General features: G+C 40.4%; 1 protein-coding gene across 12 annotated transcripts; it reads right to left on the bottom strand.

Moving 5' to 3' along the window:
* Positions 1-63: 63 nt before the first annotated feature.
* ppfibp1b (PPFIA binding protein 1b) lies at positions 64-24,723 on the bottom strand. Of its 12 annotated transcripts, none has more exons than XM_040025348.1 (28): positions 24,571-24,723; positions 18,714-18,795; positions 17,013-17,218; positions 16,055-16,144; positions 15,032-15,145; positions 14,560-14,691; positions 13,739-13,831; positions 11,114-11,206; positions 10,316-10,433; positions 10,173-10,217; positions 8,666-8,727; positions 8,159-8,243; positions 7,743-7,882; positions 7,205-7,302; positions 6,323-6,383; positions 5,916-6,096; positions 5,470-5,502; positions 4,770-4,911; positions 4,560-4,691; positions 4,212-4,362; positions 3,972-4,083; positions 3,763-3,851; positions 2,510-2,632; positions 2,278-2,403; positions 2,003-2,191; positions 1,260-1,424; positions 1,102-1,167; positions 64-1,018 (listed from the first exon to the last, which is right to left on the bottom strand). In XM_040025348.1, the coding sequence occupies exons 2-28, from the start codon at positions 18,775-18,777 to the stop codon at positions 935-937; spliced, it is 2,994 nt and encodes a 997-aa protein (XP_039881282.1). In that variant the 5' UTR covers positions 18,778-18,795; positions 24,571-24,723; the 3' UTR covers positions 64-934. The 12 variants fall into 12 exon arrangements, with proteins under 12 accessions (XP_039881282.1, XP_039881285.1, XP_039881283.1 ...); XM_040025351.1 differs by having other exon boundaries at positions 5,916-6,087; XM_040025349.1 differs by having other exon boundaries at positions 6,323-6,380.
* Between the last annotated feature and the right edge of the window lie 111 nt (positions 24,724-24,834).

Genomic DNA, 24,834 nt, shown 5'->3' with positions numbered 1-24,834 from the left:
GACGCTTGAAAAAAAATCTGACATTGTGACAGGTGTAGATTTAATTTCTTCAAAGAAAACAAACGTATTTAAATTACTTTATTGATTTATTAATTGCATAAGTGTACAAAAAAGACATCTTTTCAGGGAAGGTGGAGAGCTGCAGAGGGCATTAACGCTTTGAGAAAACCAGACGTTTCCTTGCAGCACAACATTTCCCCAGAATTAACTGCAGGTTTCCATTAAAAATCCTTTTTTGGTAAAAACAATGATGAGTTCTTATATGACTGTGTTGAAGTTTCAAAACATGCAGCGAGATTCTTGCTTTATACTGTATATGCACATTTGTAAATGTATAAGTGACAGAATAATATTTAAAGACTGTTCTCATTTCTTTAGCAGGGTTCAGTTGTGTAGAAAACATAGCAGCTGTTTGAGGGTTTTTTCTTTATAACTTCAAAATGGAAACAGTCTCAACACATCACTTCTAGTCCAACTCTTTCTTCTAGCATTGCCACAGTCAAAAGGCAATTTAAAAGTCATATATTAAATCTATATAGGCATTTTCTAGATGCTTTTTTTTTTTTTTTAATTTTTGCTGGTTTTCACTTCAGTTAAAACAGGAAGGTACCCGAATAGAACACAGTAATAATATCTCCAGAAACCAGCTGGTAGGCAAACAGTGGTGTTATCCTACATGTTCCCTCTGACATCAGTCGGGAGTAATGAAGACTAAGTTCAGGAGTGAAAGTGGCCTCTGGACCGAAGGCTTCAACATTTAAAAATCAACTAGAAAGACACGACGCTAATACTTTTGGCTCTTCTTTGAATGTAACACTAAAAATGAGGAAAATGTGGGAGCATTCTTGTTTTTTTGTTGAGACGTGTGTGTGCAAGTGGAGAGGGTTGGCACAGAGTTTCATTCACAGCAGGATCAGGTCTGATGCTGACAGCCTCATGCGTTGGAGTCGTCGTCGGTTACGCTGGGGTTCGGAGAATTGGAGATCTCTTTGAAGAGTTCGTCGTCTTTCAGCATGCTCTGGTAAACGAGAGAAAAGCATTAAGTTTACTATCAGAAGCCGTGGAAACAATAATCAGTGAGTAATTGTTCCTGGTTCTCACCGTCAGGTTCTGAATGCCCTCAGAGAAAGCACCAATCTGTCTCACGGTTCCCTCAGAGTCCTCCATCTGTGAGCAGAAAGCAATAGAGCACAAATTTAATATGACTTTTTATTTTTAAATTAAGCAAATCATTAATGAATGCTGAAGAATATGCTCACCTGTTCTAGCCGATCGAGGTCATCTTCATAGATTTGGAGCTCGAAGCCTTTTTGGAAGCTCCGACCCTTTGGCATCTCCACGTCCATCGGACACACATACTCCTCGTTCTCTTCCTGCTTTTTCTTCCTCAGACTGCCAAAATTACCGAATGATAGTTTCTTTGGCTGGTGTGAACCAGAGAGAGAGGACAGGTAAGTACTACATACATTCGCACAGGAACGCACACATACCAACCTCTGATTTAGAAAAAACACAAAAAGGTCATCATATTTGATCAGTGAGTTTTTGAGACCTCTGCATCATCAGTGTCATTTTTCCTCCTGGAATAAATTGCACAATAAAATTTTAAGTAATATGTTGCACAAAAATGCCAGATGGAGCAAAAAGGATACGAACTAAAAATCATATGCAAACTGATATAAACTGATATCACAAGATTTAAACAAAACAAACAAAAACTTAAAATGTTGAATTTCCTGGCAATGACTTTATGGTTACAGGGTTGATGCCAGTTTTAGTGACTTAAAATTCCTTTAAATTAATGTGTAGGCACATTTAATTTCCATGAGAAACTAAACTTTAATATCACTTTGTCAAATCAAATCTCTCAACTTGTTACCCATTTAAAGAGAATACACAGGAAAAAGCATTTCCAACATATTTTCCTTGTAAGTACTCTGAGAAGTAATTGTAGTACTTGTAGTAAGAGAGGACGGTCTGTCTGTGGGAACTCGTGCTTTACCTTGACCTTAGTGGTTGCAGTAAGCAAAGTGTAGTCTGGGTTTTCGAGACACTCCTGTTTGAGCTGCTGGGCCTCTGAACCAATGAGCAGGTTGAAATGTGTGGCAAGGTGGCGCCGCAGCAGAGTCTTGTTGGGGGGGATGTTCAGCAGCAAAGCCATCGTCTCCACATTGAACCGTGGCTCCAGAACCTGAGCGGGAATTTGGTGTATTAGGAGCGGACACAACCCAGGACAGCGTCTGCTCTTCCAGGGAAATTAACAACTAACTCTCTCACCATCAGGCCCCCATGGACGCCGCTGCCTCTCAGGTTGGGAGCATATTCAGCGAGATCCACAGACCTCAGCCACTCCATCACCCTGTGGTTGGTCCACTGGGAAATCTCTGCCGGTGAAATGTTGTTCTACAGACACAAAGTACAAACCACAAGCACAGTGTGTTCACACATAGCTATGAGTATGTAAAGTCAGTGGGCCGAGCAGCAGAACAGGCTGTTAAAGCGAGCACACCTCGTCTGACGGCCGGCGACGGAGGCAGTTAGGCTCATAGTTGTTGAGTCGGAGGACTTGAATAGCTCTCTTGATGCTGAGGTGATGCAGAACGCTGCCCACCTTCAGGGAAAGCAGGTCATCCTGTTGGACAAAGAAAGATATCAGTGATTTGCTCTAAGATTGACTAAACTGTGATTGTTATCCTTAAAAACACAAGACATCAGAGCTTAAAGAGGATCAGAGAGCCAGTGCTGAAATACAAATACCTGAGAGGGTGAATCTGGGATTAGAGAGGAAACTTTATTTTTATCATGCCAGGTCACTTCTGACTGATACATCAGAGCTAACTCATGCTGCACATCTTACCTGTTCCTGTGAAACATTGTTTGAAATAACAGATCAGAGCTTTCTAAGAGCAGAGCATACCAACCAATCAGTTCTCTGGGAGAATAATTAAAATAGATGCCATGAAGTTCAGTTAACACACTGTAAAGGGGGTCTTACTGCCTTTCCCAGAGCACTGAGGCGCTATTTGCTGTAAATGTTCTTTACTTAAGGCCAAGGTTATGGAAGCTCCTCAAACTTCTGAGAAAATAACTTGAAATTTGAAGTTGTTAACTTGAATTTTTGACTTACCAATGGCAAAGATTACGCTTTTTTCAACACCAGGATTAAAGAGTGAGACTAAAAATGTGCCATAAGAAGAGGGTACATTTAAGAATGAGTATTAAAGCTTACTTACCTTGAGGGAGCACCATGAGGGCCAAGTGAGAAAATGCACAAACCAAACATTTTTAGTTTGCGTCTGCACTGTTCTTTTCAGAAGTTGACTACATTTTGTATGGACATTTTTCCTTTTCAAGCTTTTAATTATTTGGCTGTTAAATGTTGTGAAACGAGCTGTTGTTTGTGAACGTAAGGAGGGTTTAGTCCGCTGTGAGGCAAAACAGAAGAGTCGGAAGAGAAATTCTCTTGGTCTTTTTTTCCCATAACGTGATATGAAAAGAAATGTATGTATGCAAAGAAGTATTGTTGCTATTGACCTCTCCATCCACTGGTGTAAGTGCTCAGAGTCTATGTAAAATAAATTAGACTTCTTTAATCCTCCTAATAAAAACATATTCCTGGTTTATTAAACTTGCTTTGTAGTGAGGCTTCCATCACCACTGGAGCTCTGTGCAGTAACACTAACATGAGGTGACACTAGAGTCATCAGCCCAGCTTATCCACAGGGTCTGTGAGGGGAGTGAATGTCTCCTATCGGCACTCACCACAGTCATGTAGTGCAGCATGCGACCGTCCACTCTTCCCTCATCAAACTGGGTCTTATACTGAGGCAGGCCGATGTCATCCAGCCATCCTGAGAAGAGGCAGAGAGAATTACATCAATTATTAACTCGAGTAGAACATCAAGTAAAACATCACAAACATAAAAAACTGACCAGCCGACTCATATCTTCGACTAGCAGCTGGTACTTACTTGTCACCCAGTTGTAGTCCAGCTTTCCCTTATTGTCCTCCTCCTCTGAGCCGAGGGCCTGAAGAGCCAGCTGGAGCTTCTTTCTGTGCAGCGGGTGTTTGATGCCCAGCTCCTAAACATCCACAAGTTTGGATTAAACACACAACATTCCCCAGTTACTACACAGGAAGTTGAGGGCAGGAATACTTTGCTTTTCTTCCAGTGTTGGTAAACTTATTAAATTCTTCTGCTTCATCGCACCCTCTCCAGGTCCAGCTGCGAGGCCTGTAGCAGCGTCTGTCCAGAGGAGATCCACACGCGAGCCATGTTTACATAAAGACCAAGACCCTGCTCCTGCAGCCAGTCGCACACCTGATCCTTCGGCCAGCGTGCAAAGGGAGCGTCTACGTCACTAAACAAGAAAAAAAGAAGAGTCAACAATGAAATAGGCATGCAGACACGCCCCTGTGGACGTAGATCACTTGTATTACATGCACTTGTTACATCTTTATTATTCAAACAAACACTACATTTCACTGTACAACACAGATTCAAAACAAGGAAACCACATTGTGACTTTCATTATTCATGCTGAATGCACTGACTCACTTGTTGACCCTTTGAAGGTCACGAGACCAACCCAGTCTGGGTCCTGCTGTGGCACGCACTCCTCCTCGCTTGAACTCACCCTCTGGTAGATTGTCATCCAAGTTAAATGTGGTAGACTGGCTCCTTTTTAACCTGAACAATAAGACATTAAAGTTAAATACTTAAAAAAAGAACACTCAGAGGGAGGATGTTTACAGGTTTTCTACTCACTTCCCAAAGAGCTTTTTTATTCCTTTGGATTTTTTTCTGCTTTCTGGAGTAGTGGGGAGCGTGTGTGTGCTGTCACTGTTATTCGACCTCTGTGGCAGCCCTGCCAGATCGAGATGGTCCGTACCCTGTCGTTCTGTTTCAGCTGTGCAAACAAATGCCAGCAGATCAGCATCAGCATCATGAGGATAAGGCAGACAGAGCTGCTGCACAGGGTCAGTGCAAAGAGCCAGAATACACTGAGACAGGCACATGAGGACTCCGGAGAGGTCACTGTGAGCAAAGCGATACGCTCTCTAGAATGGCATGCATGCAGACACTGTTCACTGCCTGAGAAAAGGATTGTTACTTTGTTTTAGATTTAGTTGGAAGGTCTTTGAGAGCCGTTTAAATTATTTTATCGAATAATCTGGATCTCAGCACAGCTTTGTGCTCGGGGAAAGCTTTAAAAGAAACAAAGGAGTGTAGGCAAAAACATGCAGGAACATGGCAAAATCTACGTACACTACAGCACACTCAACATACACAGGTACAGAAGTTTGTGCAACAAAGAACAGAGACAAAGTACTGCAGCTATTAAACTAAAAGAAGATGTCAGCGAAGTGAATGGATGAGATCAGAAATTGCAGACAGAAATATTCAGCAGTTTGCTTTCTCTGGACAACTAGGGCAACTCTACCGTGACTTGTGATCTATACTGTACCTAGCATAGGCGCACTCGCACTCCTGCTGCGGTCTTCATGTGTTACAAAGAGCACAACACACAGGACAGGGTCCAACAGAAAAGAACAAGAGGCCAGAAATTATGAGTGAAATAATAACGGGATTGGGGAGATGGGATGCAGATATACAAGTGTACAATACACACACACACACACACACACACACACACACACACTATAAAAAGCACATAGACAGGACGAAGGACAAACACCAGCCCAGAAACACAGTTCCATAATTAAACTGGGACCACAGCCTGTGGGCTGTAAATTATGGTCTTGGTCCATAGTGTACTCCATGGGTGTGTCTTTGGGGGGGGGGGGGGGGGGGGGGGGATGTGAAGAAACTCTCACCATGTAGTGGGTTAAAAGCTGAACAAAGCACATTTCCACTAACTCCATGATCTCAAATCATGCCGTTTGCACTCACCAAGGCTTGGACTACTGGTCGTCTTCTTGCCTCCGCGGATCTTGAAGAAACCTTTTCCAAAAGACGACCGAGCCTTTCTCGAGCCAAAGGGATCGTCCTCTACGGTGGCAGGTAAGGTGGCTGAAGGATTTATGGGTGGCTTTTCACTGATGCTACCGATCTCCTCACTTGTCTTCTGAGAGTACAAAAACATTGCTTGTATACAGATTCTGTACTTCCATATACTAAATGCCAGAAAAACTAAAATGAAAGACAATTCAAATGTGAAAGGAAAAAAAAAAATGGGTAAGGCTGGAAAAAGCAGTTTGAGGTAAATTAGTGGGGGAGAAAAAAAAAAAAAAAAAAAAAAAAATCACAATAGACAAAATCAGTCTTCAGTTTTTAGCCAACGTCATTTCTGCCCATACCTGCTCAGTTTTGCTCCCATCCAGGTGATCCTGAGTCACAGTCTTTGTGTTCTCTTGACTGCTGAAAGCACAACGCAAATCACTTTAAACATTATACTTTACTTAGTGCGAGTCTACAGGACATTATTAACCACACGTAGATACTTCCCGACACACCATCTGCAGGAAATGGACAAAACATGTGTCAGGACTACAGCAGCATCTGTCAAGTGAATGGTTTAGTCGATCCTAATATGTTATGTCTTTATACTTCTGTACTAACAAGCATGCAAACATGCATTCACAATAAAATAAATAATACTAAGGAGATGACCAATCCTTAACAATACTCGCACTCCTTTCTCCTTCCTTGAATGCACAATACCATGTCTTATACTTATTAAATGCTCCATTGTGTTCATTTTGCAGTGGAGTGTGACAGGAAATTAGATGAGAACAAGCACTCAGTGACACGTCAAACACGTGGTGCAACGCCACATGGACTGCCCCGGATCATTTAAATATATACGCGCATTAAACAGCATGCTTCACTGCTCTTACCACAATTTACAGTGTAAATTTACACTTTATTTATAGCGTAAATTGCAGTGAGAGCTTCCAATACTCTGAGATTTTAATGTGAAAATATGCAATTCCTGGCAAGTTACAGCATTGTAATATAAATACAAGACACATGCAGGCAGAATGAGCACCATTTCACTGTGTTTGTCAGTGAAGAATATGAAAGAGATTCCACTAGGATTGGTGGTTTGCCATGTTTGGATTTGCTGTTTGTTTGGTTCTTTGGTGTCTAGTGTTCTCCGGTTATTTGTTTTTTAATTTGTAAATTAAAAATATTGTTAAAATAAAAACAAAGTCATGTATAACACATAAAATCTTTACCTTTCTGCATCTGCCGGTTCAGATTCTGACACTCTCTCTGGATCAGACGGGCTGGGTGAAGGCGAGGGCTCTTCACTTAGTCTACTGGGGCTTTCCATCTGAGTCGGGGTCAGAAAGACAAAAGAAGATTTAAATGCAATAAAACTGTGACTTAAAAAAATCTACAGAGTCCCTGAGAACAGTCTAAATCTGCATACAGAGATCTGACAAAAGATGTTATTCAACTAATTGGTTGTCCAGCTCTTCAACACTCATTTCCAAAGGAGTGAAATTAATGTGAAGTTTTTGTGAGAGTGAGTGTTTTACTGAGCACTTTAGAGTTTAATGATATGTGAAGTCGCTCCAGGGTAGGAAAAAAAGAGTAAAAGTAAAATTAAAAATATCTCATGTTCTCTGCTATTTAAATAGTGATACCATGGGTGCCAGTTTAGCTTAGTGGGTGAACAGGCAACCGCATGCCACATGACTGAGACGCACCGACCAAGTTTGAGACCGACCCGTGGTCCCTTTGCAGCATCTCCTCTCCCTCTCCACAAACCTCATCTGGGCTTTTCCCTCTCAGTTGTTCAGCATCTGCGCCTTCTTGTTTTTCTGACTCCACAGACGGAGAGCTAGCTGGGACTGTGGCGCATCCATCACCAGAACTCTCAATGTGCTCATTATCATTTGTCTTTGTTTCTGTAATGGACCAAAATATAAAATCAAATTATTTAACACATGATCCTGTTTACAAGATGTAGGAAGTAGGTCAAAAGTTTTCACACACAAGACTATACAAACAACAAGGGGAAAAGGCAAGCAACCCAGGGATAGACGAAGGGTCTGTGTGGCAGCTAAAGCTTAAAATGCATTATTTTAGCACATCATTAATGTCAGTTTTTAAATCCTGTGAATCAAATTTTATGTAAATTTGTCAAAATACTTAAATTTTTAGATTGTAAGTCTGAGTCTAACCTTTCTTTCCCTGCACGGACATCACCATGTCTTGAACTTTCTTGTACCGCAGCAGTGACTGTTTCAGTTCTTCAATTTTACGATCCTGCAAAGGAAAAGGTAAAGAAAAAGAAAAATGAGGTCAGTTTTTTCCCCCCCCGGAGCAGCTTTGGGTAGCTGGGATGTGATACAAGGTGAATCCTAGTTCATAGGTGTCAAACTCTGGCCCGCGGGCCAAATTTGACCCACATTTGGCCCACAAAGCCATACCAAATTACTATTAGAGCTGGCTTACTGGTATTATACAGCTAATATATATATTGTTTAGTATTAAGCTTTGCTTGTTCCATATTCAGTTTTTCAGCAAAACTTGTTTGAGTCCATAAGAAAAGATTCATTCTTATATCTGGAGGAAGATTTTTTTTTTCCAATAAATATTAATGTTAGCCCGCGACTTTGTTCCAGTTTTGAATTTTGGCCCACTGTGTATTTGAGTTTGACACCCCTGTCCTAGTTGGTCACATGTACCTTTTCTTCATTTGCTGCCATCAAAGACTCCACTGCCTTCTTCATCCTCTGGACTTCCACATCTAGAGAGGGAGAAAAAGATTACTGAAAGAGTTCCTGGTGTGAAGTCTGAGGGTGTTAAAATGTGAGGATATGTAAAATTTAACATACAGGATGCAACATTACAGGCTGTCAGTCCAGCAACATCACGGCCACACTGCTTTTTAGAAACCAAACGTACACACAGTGTTGGTGTGAGCGGGTGTTTTACATGTTAACCTTTGCTCAAACATTTCCACTTTTCAACACACTGACACACACTCTGTTAGCGGTCCCTTTCAGTACTTGTGTATTTTGGCATACCTCAGCCTTTTCTACCAGTTTCCCTTCTTTCTTCACAGCCACCCTTTCACCTAGAACATTTCTGATACTTCAGAAAACAGATGGATGAACAGAACTTTTTTTGTCCTCCACTTGTTCAGTTTCCTCATTTTTCTTTTTAAGTTCACACTGCAAATTATGCTTATATCTCTCAAACTGTTATTGTTGGCAGTGAAACAAAAGGCCAAAACTTTGAAATAAACCTACTCAAGGATGACTACAAAGAAAATCCTTCTTCTGGAGTGAACCTGATAGAAAAGCTGCAGAATGACCTCAAGAAACTCATTCATACTGAAACATTTTGAGAATCTGGCTGAGCAGAAGCAGTCCTAAGGATAAACTGTAAAAAAAAAAAAACCATGCCTGTTAAACATTACACTGGTCTGGTCTACAGCTACAAATGTTTATTCAAGGTTACTTCTACCCAAGAAAAGTTTGACTAGTTATTAAACTCGGGGGCCTCGCTTATTTTTCCTCACCTGCACTGTAAATGTTTAAAAGGTATGCTCAAGACATGAAGGTAGCTTGTGTTTTTGCTTTAGTCAATAGGATTCTTAAAATGGACACTTGTAATTTGTACTTCAATATAGAGAATCATGGAGAGTGCGTGTGCTGTGCATGAAAAATGAAACTGTTCTATACAGATGAATGTAGAGTATAGTATATATAACTGATGGGAAAGTGGACATTTATTAAGACAGCTGTACATGAAAGATACTGAAAAGCACAACAGCAGGACAGGTTAGCAGGGTGCGCACACACGCACACACAGGTTGCTGGTGAAGAGAGGTAGGTGATTAACGTTGGAAGACATGAGTCAGAAGGTGGAGTAAGCAGTCTGAATGGTCACAACAAACAGTTCATTCTTCATTCCTGCTAAAAACACAAGGCAAACTGTTCTTGTTGCTGTTGTAGCCGGGCATTAAAAAACAAAAACAAAACAAAAAAAAAAAAAAACTCAGTGACAAGATTCGTGCCATTAAAAAAAAAAAAAAAAAAGTTGAGATGTGGCGCGCTGTGGTCGGGTACTAGCACTGGAAACTGGTTATAATGGACAAGCAGAGTTCAGATGGCTCATGCTCGTTCATGCAAACAGGGGTGGAGGTGAGTGCAATAATAAAATCACAGACATAAAAACCCCCCTTACGTTTTTCTTTCAGCCTCTTTCTAAGAGTTTCATCTGGATGAGAGACTAAACAGGACAAGAAATTATAAAGTAAAAACTTGCTCCAAATAAACATCAGGAATGCTGATCTTCAGCGAGGCGTGTGATCTGTCTGGTTTCCCCACCTCTGTCTGTGGGCTCTGCACCGTTCAAGCCGATGGCCTTGAAGCCCGTCTCGTCCTGCAGTCTCCTCATCTCTCCGTCTTTGCCCTCCAGCTGCCGCCTCAGTATGGCTAGCTCCTCCTGTTCACCAGGGGACAACAGTGAGAAGATTTTACCACCTCCCCCACTCCCAGTCCAAACAAACCACAATACAGGGGTTCACAGAGGATGACATGGCACACAGGCTGCAGGAGGGTAACGAGTATGAGGAGGGTGATAAGCACTGATCTCTGGAAGTGTTTGGATATTATTAAATATGCAAGCCATTTCCAAAAAGAAAACACCAACATGTTTAAATGACCAAAGCAGGAGTCAAGCACAGAGACATATCTTGTACATGTTATAATAGAGTGGATTAAAAAAAAAAAGAAAAAGGAAATGAGTGGGACAATTGTAGAGAGGGACAGGAAAGAAGAACTCTGCCAACTCAACAAAAGCCCAGAATTAAAGCATACTTGTGGTTTAAAAATTAGCATTTGCTAAAATTGGTGCCTAGTAAATGCAGACTTAAGGAAGTGGTGTTTCTGATTGCACTTGACTTAACCATGCATTATAGCAATGAATGCAGTGATGCGTGGTTAAGTAAATTATTTGCAAAAATACATACATTTTTGAGCGTGAAAACAGAATCTAACCAGATTTAATCATTTTATGCCTCAAAAATTAAAAAGAAGAAGGAGAAGGAGAAGAGGTGCCAAAGGGAGAGGTCAAAAAACCATAATCATACAGCAAGCACAACAGTCATCCTGGGAAAAGCCGACCTTCATCGCCTGGAGTTTGTGCTCTTTCCTCTGTTTCTCATACTGCATCTGGCCCATTTTGATTTTCAGGCTAGAAAGCTTGGCCATTAGTGACTAGCAGTAAAGAGACAAGCCACGGAAAGAAGAAGAAAACAGAAAAGGGAAGGAGAGAAGATAAAAAGAGATCAAGAAATGTTGAATATCTAAATTTCCAGGAAAATGACCACTAAAGCAGATTAAAAGTAGGCGCCGCAACAAACAACAAAACCCCCAAACAACACGCAGTTACTACATGCAGTTCAAGAAGCATAAGATAGAAAACATCCAAAGCAATCATCTGGAAAATTATAGTAAGCAGAGTCACTCCTTCACCTTTTCTAACTTCAGCATATAAAAGGGTGGTGGCAGTCTGATAGTCAGCTGGCCTTCACCTAGTTTGGTTTAGCTTTTTGTGTTCTTGGTTAACTTCTCTTTTCAAACTGTAAAACAAACAATTTTCTTGTCTGTGTTGTAACAATTAAGGGTCCATTTGATATTTGAACTTGTTTCATTTTGCAACCAAAATCTAAATTCACAGCATTCAAACAGCCACGAGAATCTCTGAATGAGAAAGAAAAAAAATCCTAAAAAACATGAAGAAATCTCAGATGTTGTTAATGGAATTGGATTAAGAGGCAAAAGGGTGACAAACTCTTTGTGACCAGGAGAGAGGAAAAAAAACATGGTGGTTAGTAACCCCCCAGCCTCTGACTGACCACCTTCAAAGCAATTGCATCAGTTACCTGGCAGAAGGCAACTATACTCCAAATAACTGCAGTCCTTCTCAGACAATTTGGTAAAGGTTTGTCAATATGTCATCTAATTCATAACACCCCATTACACTGCAATCAATCAGAGTCACTGTTCCAGTGAGTGCAAATCATCTACGATGAGCCTTTTTGCAATAGAGGACTCAAGTCAATGGTTGCATTGTGGTTGTATCCCACATAAAAAGGAAGGCTGCTGACCACCAATGTCATTTTGAAGAAGCTGAATCACCATCCTGCAGCAGTGTGGCACCATTTGTGGAGGAACTATGAAATTTCTGTTTCAAATTTATGATGTTCTGGCTGGACCCTGAATATAAATACATTTTTTGATGTAAAATTCTGTGTACGTAGACAGCAACAGATTGGCCACATATGTCAACAGATTTGCAATTTTTGCAGATTAATCACAAACACATTGCAAGTACAAAACAATTCCAAAAAGTCAGAACTCCTATGGACTTTCTGTCCATAGGAGGTGTAGAAGTGGCAGAAGCTTTTCACTTCAGTGGTCTCAGAATCTCCTCTCTGCTTTTCAAAGATGATGTGATTAAGCTGGCTTCATCAGATGATGGCCTCCAGCTCACACTAGAGCAGTTTGGAGCAGAGTGTGAAGCAGTGGGAATGAGAATCAGCACTTCCGAATCTGAGGCCATTGTCCTCAGGCGGAAAAGGGTGGAATGCCCACTCCGGGTCAGGAATGAATTCCTGCCCCAAAGGGGGAGTTTAAGTATCTCGGGGTCTTGTTCACGAGGAAGGAGAGAATTGAGTGGGAGATCGACAGATAGATTGGTGCTCTGGGTGCAGTGACACGGATGCTGTGCGGGTCCATTGTGGTGAAGAGAGAGCTGAGCATGAATGTAAAGCTCTCAATTTACCTATGGTCACAAGCTTTGGGTAGTGACTGAAAGAACGAGATCGCAGATACAAGGGGCAGAAAAATTAGCTTTTACTGAGTGGCTGGCCTCTTCTTAGAGATAAGGTGAGGAGTTCAGCCATCCGGGAGACACTTAGATTAGAGCCGCTGCTCCTCCATGTTGAAAGGAGCCAGTTGAGGTGGCTTGGGCATCTTACTAGGATCTCTCTTGGGCGCCTCCTGGGTGAGCCATCCGCCACCTGGAGGAGGTCCCAGGGCAGATGCAGGACATGCTGGAGACATATCTCTCAGCTGGCCTGGCAACACCTTGGTATTTCCCTGAAAAGGCTGGAGGAGTTAGCCAGGGAGAGGGAGGTCTGGGCTTCTCTGCTTAGGCTGCTGCTCCAATAGTGTAACAGAGCCCCGGATAAACGAAAGAAAACATATAGATGGATGAATAGATTGCATTCAGTTTCCCCCCTCCCCTTCAGATTTTACACAGCATCTGAACTTTTTAGGAATTGGGGTTGTAAATGCCAACTCAACCTCATTTCAATTTAAAACCGACACTGTATTATCACCATTTTGATCCATCAAAGCCGCTCTGCAAATGCCAACTGACTGTGACTGATTACAGTCCTCGTCCACATCTGCAAAGGAACCATTTCCAAGGCAACAAGATCCCAAGCTCATTGCACAGTTGCAAAAATTCTGGCTGTGCTGTGGTCTCAAACCACTGTTTTCCCTACTGTGACTACAGCATAATACTATACAAATAGCAGCTGAAATGGTTGCATGAATAACTTTATCCAGGTAACAAGAGATGTACAGATATTATATATTTTTTAAAGGGCATAAAAGAACAAAAGAACAGCTGTTAAGTATTGACTTTAAACAGAATGGTGGATTTTGGCTGTTTAAAAAAGGGTAAAACTAGTCTTTAAGATACATAAACAGCCAGTAAAGAGCTCTGGGATGACTCACCTTAGTGGATTTAAGTTTCTTTTCATACTGTAGTTTGTCAGTCTCCAGTTCAGTCAGTCTGTACCGCAGCTCATTAATTTCAAGAATCAAATCCTGACAAGAAAGAAAAAAAAAAAAAAGAAAAGAAAAAAGAACAGGTCACACCTTAAATACTGAAGGATAATTTTTGTCCTCTAGATAAAATTTTAACTCTAAGATTCCAAAATGAAATTTAAGTGAATAATTTTAACATCTCATTAACTGCTCCCATCTTGCAAATGTGACTTGTATCAGCAAAAAGTTCTATAAAATGACTACAAATGCATTTGAAAGCAGCAAATCAGTGCTTCCAAGCAGCAGCAGTGATAAAATGAGGGGAAGCTGCTTGTAGAAAAGAAGTGATTTATGTGCTGTGAGGCGGAACACGGACAGCAGCTTTTTGTTCCAGCGGGGTGGAAGAGATGGCCGCGCTGCTACAAGACCATGACGTGTTTGAAAGCTTTCCAGACATTCTGCTCAGTCTATCTGGGAAGCAGAGATCTTCCCATCTCTAGTAAACAAATGACTGACAACATCTTTATAAAAATCTTGTCTAATAAAGTAACAAAAAAAAAAATCCAATTAATATTACAATAATGTGGGTATACCGTCAATGGCTAGTTTAGCAAATACTAACAACAAGAAATAAAAATGACTTTGAGACTGATAATAAGACGGGATCCTCTCTCCCCCAGGTTTAAGACAAAATAAATGAGTGTTTCATTATTGTTGAGCCTGTGTGTGTCTGTGTGCGTTAAGTGAGATAGAAAAGAAACATTCAGAAACAAAGAGGATTAGTTCACCTCACTGTCCCTAAATCCGTCATCAAAGTCAAGCCTCTCGTTTTTCATACTGTTGAGTTTCAGCTTAAGGTTGGACACTTCAGACATAAGCTCAAGCTTCTGAGTCTCCAGAGCAGTTCTACACAGAAGCTCCTGTAATAGCAAACAAACAATCTGTGTAAACAACACTGGTAGTACAGGCATTATTGTGTAAAAGTGGAGACACAAAAAAGTCATCTGCAAAACCTCAATGATTAACAGTTTTAACAAGACGCCCCTGTTACACCCACTTATAAACTTAGCACAGCAGTGCACACAGTAGATGTTTACTTGACAGGAGGGCGTGAACTCAGCTCTTCCAGTTGAGAGTCAGTACCACCCAAACACATCTGCACCATATGTCCATTTGCAACTTTCACTACTGGGGGGCTTTGGTTTGGGAATAGCCTTCCCGTCCTCAGAGTGTAAGACAAACACACAAACACACACAGACCTGTTGCAGCATCTCCTCTGTGGCGTTGAGCTTCTCCCTGTGCTCATCCAAACACAAGTCCAGATCACGAATCTTCTCCCCCTGAGCCTCAACCTGGTCTGTCAGTACACTCACCTGCATGAACACAAGGTAACACATTTTAGAAAGGACAGCAAAGCCTGATATTAAACAAACCAAGGGCCAAGTTATTAAAGAACATGATGAGCCAAAGTTATCCGTTCCACTCTTTGTACTATTATAGATTTTTAAGAGTTTTAAGTCAGAAGAGAAATCTCTCTTAGTGCGTCAGGGGTGGCGGCAGCTGTAGAATCATGCAATCAACATATACAGATACCCTGCTCCTAAAAACATTGAGGGAGAGAACTAAACAAATCCGATCACAGTTCAAGTGCAATAAAACTTTTGCATGTGGGGCACAAACACAAGCAAGCTTTGAAACCTCCAGTTAGGTTTTACAATGTTTCAGTTCCTTTCCAGATCCTGGAGAGTCCACCCGTAGCTAGATAAATTATACAAACACTGACTAATAATTACATTAGTAACCATTTGCCACCCCAGGGAAATTCATTAAAAATCAACAAACAAAAATGAATTCAATAATAAAACATTATGTGAACTATTATTCAGAAATTCACAGTTTCTTGAAGTTTTCAGAGCTGCAGCAGATTTATTGAGTTTGTTAAGGACGTCAGGCTGTGCTCCATTTTCACCTTTTAACTCTGTGTTGGTTTAAGTATTTTCTTAAGTAAAACAATATTTATCAGTAAGTGTTTTTTGTGTGTCAAACCCCTGACCTAATTTTTAGAGCTTCAAGCATTCTTTCAATGCTTGATGTTGCTAGGTTACAAAAATGGTTTTCTCCCCCGCCATTGTTTACAGTGTTGATAACACAAGTCCTGCCCCTTCTTGTTTTTGACTGGTCGATGAGAGGGAGAAGTAACATTGATGAGCTTCACAGGAGTTTTACAGAAAATAGACGGTGGAGGAGATGGTAAAATTATGGAATTACTGCTAGGCAGGTACCTGAAGCACAAGAGACTCCTTATCACTCTCTAGTCGTGAAAGCCTCTCCTGGTAATGGTCACCTCCACCCAATGAAATGTGTCCGTTAGACTGGGGAGAGAAAAATAAATTATTAGAAGAACTCTACTGAGCCATTTGCAAGGGTATGATAATGTATTCCTACGCTTTAAAGACAAAACCTCAAGTCTTTGATGTCTACTAATGTTCTCAGCTGAAATTCTTCACATCAAAGTGCCTGAGCAGCTACACCACTTCACCCAGCACAAATAAAACCTTACATGGTTGAAATGGAGAGCTCACATTCAGACTGCTGTACACAGAGTGGGTTACAGCATTACACAAAAACTCTCACTGGCCTGCGGCCAGTCACTGCTCTGATTCCCAAGAAGTCTGTGCGTTTCTTGCTGCATGCACATCAACTGTGACACCAACACAGCTAATCCATCTTGGATTCCATGGGAACTCAGCAGAACAGGACAATTGTTCTGCGTTTTTTTCGCTTAGCAAACAAGCCATTTGTGGACTTGGATACAAGACTGTTTGCCCACACTGTTCTGTATTAATACAGCTTTAATTTGGCACACGCAACAATCAGAATCAAACCAGCTGTGCTACAGTTTGTTTGAAGGACTTCGTGCCCAGCCATCACAGGAGAAACTCCTTCCATGATTTTTTTTTATTATTAGTCCTTTATTTATCCAAGTAAAAAAAAATCTCATTGAGATTAAAAATCTCATTTCCAAGCGAGACCTGGCAAGATTACACAACTTGCACTGATTTCAAAAACAGAAAATGCAACACGAGCGCTACAACGGTTTACCCTGAGGCTACACTTTTCTGGATGGCAGAAGAGCAAAAAGTGGTCTGTTTGCTTTAATTTCTAAAGACCTGCTAATAAACTTTATCTCTTTCCATGAATCCAACTGATATTTCTAACATCCACAAGTAAGGGTCTTACCATGTGACCGTGGAGCCACTCAACAAGGCTGTCAGCTGTGGAGTCGGGGATCTGGCATCGTAGACTCTCCCTTTCCTCCGAGTCCATCAACTCTAGGACACTTCTTAGGTCTTCCAAAAGGTGAAGCGCTCGCAAACTACCCATAAAAGGTGACGTAGGCGACTGGCAGTCAAACAAACCATTGGAGTAGTCTATAGCTTTGGAACCTGAGACAAAAGAATCACAACAGGAATAAATATGAGGATAAAATTAGTCCAGAGACAGACTGCAGTGTCATCTTATGCTGCATGTGATGTTTGTTGACAAGCTTTAGTGAGTAAAAGTTCTCATCTGCTAGATTACAGAGGACATCAATCATTTTGTGGCTCAGGCACTAACAGTAATTGAAGAGCACAATATAATTTTCCAAAATGTTGGGATGCTGTGTAAAATGTAATCACATTATTTAAAGCCAACACTGAATACACAATTTATAAAAATGCTGAAACTGAATAACTGTCAAAGTGTATGTTTACAAAAAAAAAAAAAAAAAAAAAAGTGTATTTCATAAAGGTTGGAACAGCCATGTTTACCACTGTGTTGCATCACCTCTTTTTCTAGCAACATTTTAAGCCTTCTGATGAGGGCACAAAAGGCTGGCAAAGTCACAAATGTTCCCATTACTTACAACAGGTTGGGCTCTCTTTGCCTCTCTTTTCTGGACCCTTCTTATAGACCTTTGCTACTTTAATTAAAGTAAAATCTGGTTTGGCATAATCTTGCTAACATGATCAAAGATCTTAAAGACATTGTCTGGATGGCAGAATACATTACAATTAAGCTGCAGCATCAAAAGCACCTTTACAGATTTGCTTGTTACCCATGTCACAAGCACTAATACACCCCATCACATCAATACTGATTGATCAGACTAAAGAACTTTTTTTTCTCTCGACTTTTCACCAGTTCATGTCAAATGATGTCATGCCAAGTCATTTGTGTTAAATTAGTGATAACATGAATGACTTCCTGAGATTTGTTTTTATTCAGAATTTAGACAGTGACACCACCTTTTGGAAATACAGTTGTGCACACTATAGGTATCACATTTCTAAAAATTATAACACCGCACTATAGAAAAAAACAAAACAGAAGGTCAATTACACACACACACACACACACACACACACACACACACACACACATTGTAACATTACTCTGAACAGGTGAACAGACATCTGGGCATAGACCCACTGCGGGGGGGAAGGGATATGGAGAGAAATGTAATGCATATAGGTGACTGGATGAGATTTATATAGGTAAAAAAAAAAAGAAGGACCCCCCCCCCCCAAAAAAGAAAAAAAAAAGTTTAATGATGCTATCAGATTGACCTTTTTCACTTGGATTCTTTTATTGTTAAATACGTGGGGTGGGGCATTAACTTTTCCCAGCTTTTAAAAGGGGTAGAAAAAGTTTAAGAACCACTGGTTTAGAGTTACACAGACTCAAAGTGCAAAGAATAAAGGCTAGATAGAGCACAAGATATCACATGACAGCTTGAATGTCAGCTGTGCAACGAGCCATAACAAGACACCAGATAAGGGCTTATCAATGTTGACTCAACCTGGAAGACCCGCAGAGACTTTGTTGCTTTAGGCTTTCACGAGTACTAAAAGTCATGGTAAAATATTGCGCTGATGCTTTTTAATGGGAGAGGTTTACCTGCTATAATTCCATCCATCTGCTCAAGAGCAGCAGCCAACATGTCGCTGGCATCAGACATCATCTTCAGTCACTGACAAACCTATGAAGACCAATAAAACCAGTTTAAAGGGTTAGCCCCAAAACACAGTAAATGTTTTAAAACTATTTTTTTAAACTACAGTTCAGTTCACATTTCAACTTACAGGTTACAGATTTTTTTATTTTTTCCCAAACATGCCTGCTCATGAACATAAAAGAAACTGTTATGGTTATGCATTTCCAGTTCACTGTTGAACAGGATGATTTTTTAATGTTACAGCTTTAACCAGACATACATTTTTAAAAACTTGTTTAAGCCACAAAAAACAAAACGAAACAAAATAAAATTTCCTGATTAGCAGAGGCAAATCAAAATTGTGAGATACCCAGTTGGGATAATGATTACAAATTGTGACTTATGGATGGCAGCAAAGTGGCAGAAACCTAGCGCACTGTGGTGCTGGAAGATAAAAATTGTGTTTTGCTAAGAATTTTGATCTGATGTTATGCATATTTTGATATGCCAGTTGTTTCTGTCACAGCTAACCACATTCATTTTTCACAACTAAAAAAAAAAAAAAGAAATGAAAATTTTTTTTTTTTTTAAAAACTGCAGCCAAATCACTTTTACACATGTGTTGTGTTATGAGGAGGCGGCTAAATCTGATAACACACTGCCTGCTTGGATCAAGGCCTTCTCTGGTTTTTTTAAGAAGTAATTTTGTGTATCATTAAACATTAATTCAGCTGCAATACTGTTGGGTTTCTTTGAGCCATGAGTTTCGAGTCTTTAACAGCTGGTAAAACAACATAATTCTGAGTAGGGTTTGACTGTATAAAAATAAGTCAGTTTTTGCATGGTTATATGATAGCAAGGCATCTCTGGCAGCTTAAAAAACAAAACAAAAAACAAACAAAATCAGGTGATTTGTTGAGTTTCTTTAACTTCCTGTTGTTTAACTCTGTGCTGAAGAGTTCTCATGTATATTTTCTAAAACTAATGAATGCCACACATAATATTAAATTAAACCAATATCTAAAACACTGGTGTTCTGAATGTCCTATCAAGAAGACAGTGGGAACTTTGTTTGGATTGAAATAAAGATGCATTTTCGTGTCCCAGTCTTGGAGATTTGCCCAAATAACACAGCAGTCCCTTTCTCCTCTGATGTTCGAAAGACCCTGCTGTATATTTGTACATGTTTAAGCATGCAAATAGAGATGTTCATGTGCACACAAACATCCACTGACACCTCTTCCTTTATTCAGCTACCTTAAATCCTGGGAGTGCCCAGCACTGGGACGTTCCACCAGTTTCAGACTTTATGGAAACCACCCACAGACTGAGCACTGTTATTTAAGCATTTCTGTGGTCACAGTTTCCATTATGTGTAAAAGAAGCATGTACTAAAACACAAGACTCGACACAACACACAGCAGACTGAGAGGAGATGAGCACCCAGCATGCCACTGGTCCACAGTAAAGTGCTGGGTGGTTTCCAACAGTAAAATCCTGAGTGTGTGTAAAAATGCTTCTCTCAGTAACAACAGTAGCTGCTTAGTACACATTTTGCAAAAGACCTGACATTTAGAAAAGGCAGGGCAGAATTCGAGCATTTTACAATGTTTCCATGGAAGGACGAGGGCTGGTATACAAATATTTCTGCACATATATCCATAAATATTTCATACCTGTGTGTGTGGACACTCCTAAAAAGCAATTGCAACCCCTTTAGGAACCCTGCAAGGGATGACCTTTGAATGGTTGTCAGCTAAAATCTAAACTAAACTGACTAATTGATTAATTATACAAATCATGCTAGTTTATATAAGAATTTGGTTTGCTAATAAGTAGCACAAATTCAAAAGTCAATATAATTTAGAAGCTATAACTAAGAAACAGTTGCCATAATATCAGCTACAGTAGTGTGCAGGGGTACTAATGTACATTTTTTACATTTTTATTTTAATTACACTCTCTTGTTAACACAATTATAACATCAGAGCCATCTTTGGATCCTTGGTTAACATCCTTGCAAGCTTTGTTTCGGCTGCTGTTCATAGCAGTGCATGGTTAAGCTGCTCAATTAACACTTTGACAAAGTTGGATTTCACTCACTTTGCTTTTGCAGGCAGAAAAGCAGTTTAGAAATTAATAAATTAGAACAGCTTTTCAATATTTTAGTCATTAAAAACAGAAAAGTAAAATCTCAGATGTTAAGAGTCTGCTGATAATGTGAATGCTGTTAGCATCATGATGTGAAACCGGAAACAATGGGACAACACCTGCCCATATCTACTGCCAGTGCCGAGTGCTCCCTTAACAGTTTCTGACACTTGAATCCTCATCTCAGGGATATGATAACCAACAAAGGACTGAGTGGACTGATGAAACATCTATCATTCAGCTGATGCCAGTTTACAAAGAGTTCTGCAAAGAGCCAATAAAAATTACCTGCAAACTGGTGGTAAAAAAATGAATTAAAAAATTAAAAAATAAAGTTATTGTCTAATCTGACTGTTTGTGTACTGCAGCAGCTTGGCTCGCTCTTTGAGCTTGTTTTTATGAAGTTCTCTGGGCTAAAGCAAATATAGATGAAATTATTTTATGATACGGAAATGTTTACCTGGCTGCTGGTCTGCTGTTTGATTCCAGGCTCATTACAGTTTTATGGGCATGTGTGCTATTGGTGAGGTTTGTGCAACTTGAGAAAAGAAAAAAGGACATCCTGCCAGCACTGCTTGAAATGCATAAACTACAAACAGATTGAGGGAAGGCTTTTATTGTGGCGATATCTCAGCATTTCACAGGAGCCAGCACAGAGTTTGGATCATGATGAGACAAAACTGGAATCCAGACCTGCAGGGCATCCCCTTCAAAAGCCTGAGTCAGCTTTTCTATCCCAGCAGAAAAGCAAATATGGGTTAGCACATTGCCTTTAGCAAACATACTTCAAACAGCAGCTCAAGACCAGACATGCTGCTCTGAAACCTGCTAATAAGTGCAAACAGCCTTCTGAGCACTTCCACAGCTTCATCCTGGATGTAGGATGGACACAGCAAAAAGAATTCCTAATTACAGGGACATGCACTCTTTCCTCAAGTCCCAGGAAGCCTCCATGTTGCTTTAGTTATGTGTAAACATAAGATGGTTGTCTAGAAAGCAGCCAAGGTAACAGTCTGTCCCGTTTTTTTTAAAGCTCTGGGACAAGTGATTGTTTTGAATGACAAAATAAGTGTTCATTAAATGTCATAATTTTCCACATTTGAAAGAGACAGGTACATATTATATATGACAAACTGTAACAAAGCCTTATAAACCTAGATTTATAAGGCACTTTTCCTTTATGATGCATGTTAAGCATCTGTCCAAGACTGCCATCAAAGGAGACATCTCAAAATTCCCAATGAGCAAGCATCGCTCTCAAACAGAGTCCCTCTGTCTGCCTGTCTATAAGCACCACTTACACCAGCCATAAGACAAAACAGAGAGCTCTATTGTTCATCATAGTGGTTTGTTTTGACTGAGCTGCATAAGCACACAAAGGCTGGGAGGGAGGGGAAAAAAAAAAAAAAAAAAACCCGGCATTGCAATGCTACAGTTGACACCTGCCTGCATACTCTTTTCAGACTAAAAAGAGCCTCAAAAGTAAACTGAAAGAACATGCAAAAGCAGCTTTGCCCCTTGGTGAAATCAGCCATGTAATTCACAGAGACATGAAGAGAACAATGAATACAGGAGGGAGAGTGGACCACTATAATTGCTTTTCAAATCCTGCAGCTCAGGTCCCTTTAGGCAACATAAACCTACTTCACTGGGTGCTCCCCTAAGAGCTCCGGTACTCGTGGTATAGAAAGAAAATAAAGAATATCTTAATTCCTGAGTTACACGTGACCAGCGAACTATGCTTCAGCACATGCAGCAGCAGCACACAACAAAACAGAAGCCTCTGGCTCATTTTCTTTCACAGATAGTTGCATGTGCCTGTAAAAACTGATAGCAGTCTGTACTGAGATGAATAGCTGTCATGTTAGAAAAGACTAGAAAAGACAAACCAGGCCAAAATCACACCACAGTTTGTTTTACTTAGTCTGTTTTTATCCAAGTTACGTGGCAATTTCCATGGACATGACAACGTAGGCCCACATAATAACACTTTATATGTTTTGACTCATGCAGGCCTTGACTCATTCTTCACCTTTACACAGTTTTTCTATGACAAAAGCCAAACTCCTTTTCTACCACAGACAGAAAACAGTATATTTAGCACAAAATAAGGAATCAACTCACTGCTTTTAATTTAGAAATCAGAAGAGTATCTAAGATATTTATCATACACAAGAGGCAAAAAAAAATTCCCCAATGTTTTTCCTGAATAAAAGTGGGCTTTTATTGATGTTGCTTTACTTAGCCATAGGCAGTAAACTCCTGTGCCTGCAGGGATTAGGTGTATGTGTGGACACATTTAGAGTATTCATCAGCTACCTGCAGGAATAACCTGCAGCTATTTCCAACATGGCTGAATACCTGGATGCCTATCTTTACTTTTATACCTCCCGGCAAGAGGTTTGAAAAGTGGACAGGGAATTTTCCTCCATCTTTAGACTGGCTGGAAATAAAATCATGAAAAACCTTAATGGTATTCAAGCAATTAGTGATGTAGCAATGTAAACACAGCTTCCAAAAGGTGGAAATGTAGTTTTTAAGATAAAGTGTTTCGTGTGAGAAGGGCTTCCAAGAGCTTTTCCTGCCTGCATGTATGTGCACAGTCGTGGCAGAAGTTCATTTGTGTTGGATGGAATCACACATTCTTTTCATATTACTCACAAATGCACAACTTGTGTCTTAACTTGACTAAGAAGTCCTTCATCTTCATGCACATGCAATGAAATGCAACACTGAATAATATACATGCCATACAGAAGATTGGTTATGCTGCTGTGAACAACAGTAGGCTTGTTTTTTGGGGAATTTTCCTTAATATAAACTCCTTGCATTTCCTTTTTTGGCTGCAATGCGGTGAAGACAGGAAGATGCTGAAAAGTGACCCCTGGGAGTGTGTGAATAACAAAGAGCGAAGACCTAAATTGCTTTCAATTAGCATTAAAAAGGGGATTAAGTTAGTAAATCAATGAATTCAAGGAAAAGCACCCAAAATTACTGTTGGCAACATCTGGTTTCCAGACAAGTGTGCTGCTTTCAAGAGCTTTTTTTAAGAAACAAAAAGGCCAAACTATAACACAACAACTGATTAAGTTTCACGTCTCTTAGAGGAACTCCAGAAAGTCTACTTCACATTCGGGGGCAGTTCACGATCACTACTAAAGCTAAATCCCACTAATTCAGCACCTAGGGCAAGGCAAATGAAGCCAAATGAATGTTACTTTAGAAACAGATAAAAACACAGAGGGGGAAAGAGGGTAAGAGCAGCCTCAGGCGATGGAAAACAATGGCACAGTGCAGAGATTAGATATGTGGCAGGTCATAAACAGACTTCTTCCAGTTAGCTTCTGTTACATATTTAACGTAAAGCTGAAACATTAACGTTTTGTCTACAGTCGGGTATTTAGGACACTTTGCGTCATTCGTTTCTTACAGTGTTAACGAGTCAGATTTCACTAATACGAGTCAGATTTCACTAAACAGACAAAACCTAACAGCTCAGGGACCTGCTGGTTATAAAAAGTTAAGAAAAGTGACCATAAAACGGTAGCTTTGTGAGACATGCGCGCGCATCTGCGCGAGCCTCAACGGCGGCAGCTTGTTCGGACTAAACGGCAACTTTAGCAGACTACAACAATAAATCACAGCTGTAGCCTCAAGAAGGACGCGTACCCAAACTCTTCTCGAAGAATTTCAGCGCTTCCGTAGTTTCGTCTTCTCGTTTTTTCTGAGAAAAATCCACAAAAGTTGTGTTCTGAACTTCTCCGTGCCCACCAGTACGACCCTGCCGTCCGTGCACATCGCTACGCCATGATGTCGAAGTGACAGGGTCGCTGGAAAACTTTGCATGTCATGGCTGAAAAAATCCCACCCCTACTACAGGCTTGGATTGGCCTGGAATTTAAATGGGAGTCCTGGTGCGTTCACTGTAACGTG

Source organism: Simochromis diagramma, unplaced genomic scaffold, assembly GCF_900408965.1.
Source record: "Simochromis diagramma unplaced genomic scaffold, fSimDia1.1 OVJJ01000293.1, whole genome shotgun sequence".
NCBI lineage: Eukaryota > Metazoa > Chordata > Actinopteri > Cichliformes > Cichlidae > Simochromis > Simochromis diagramma.
This window is presented reverse-complemented; position numbering and strand designations above follow the sequence as displayed.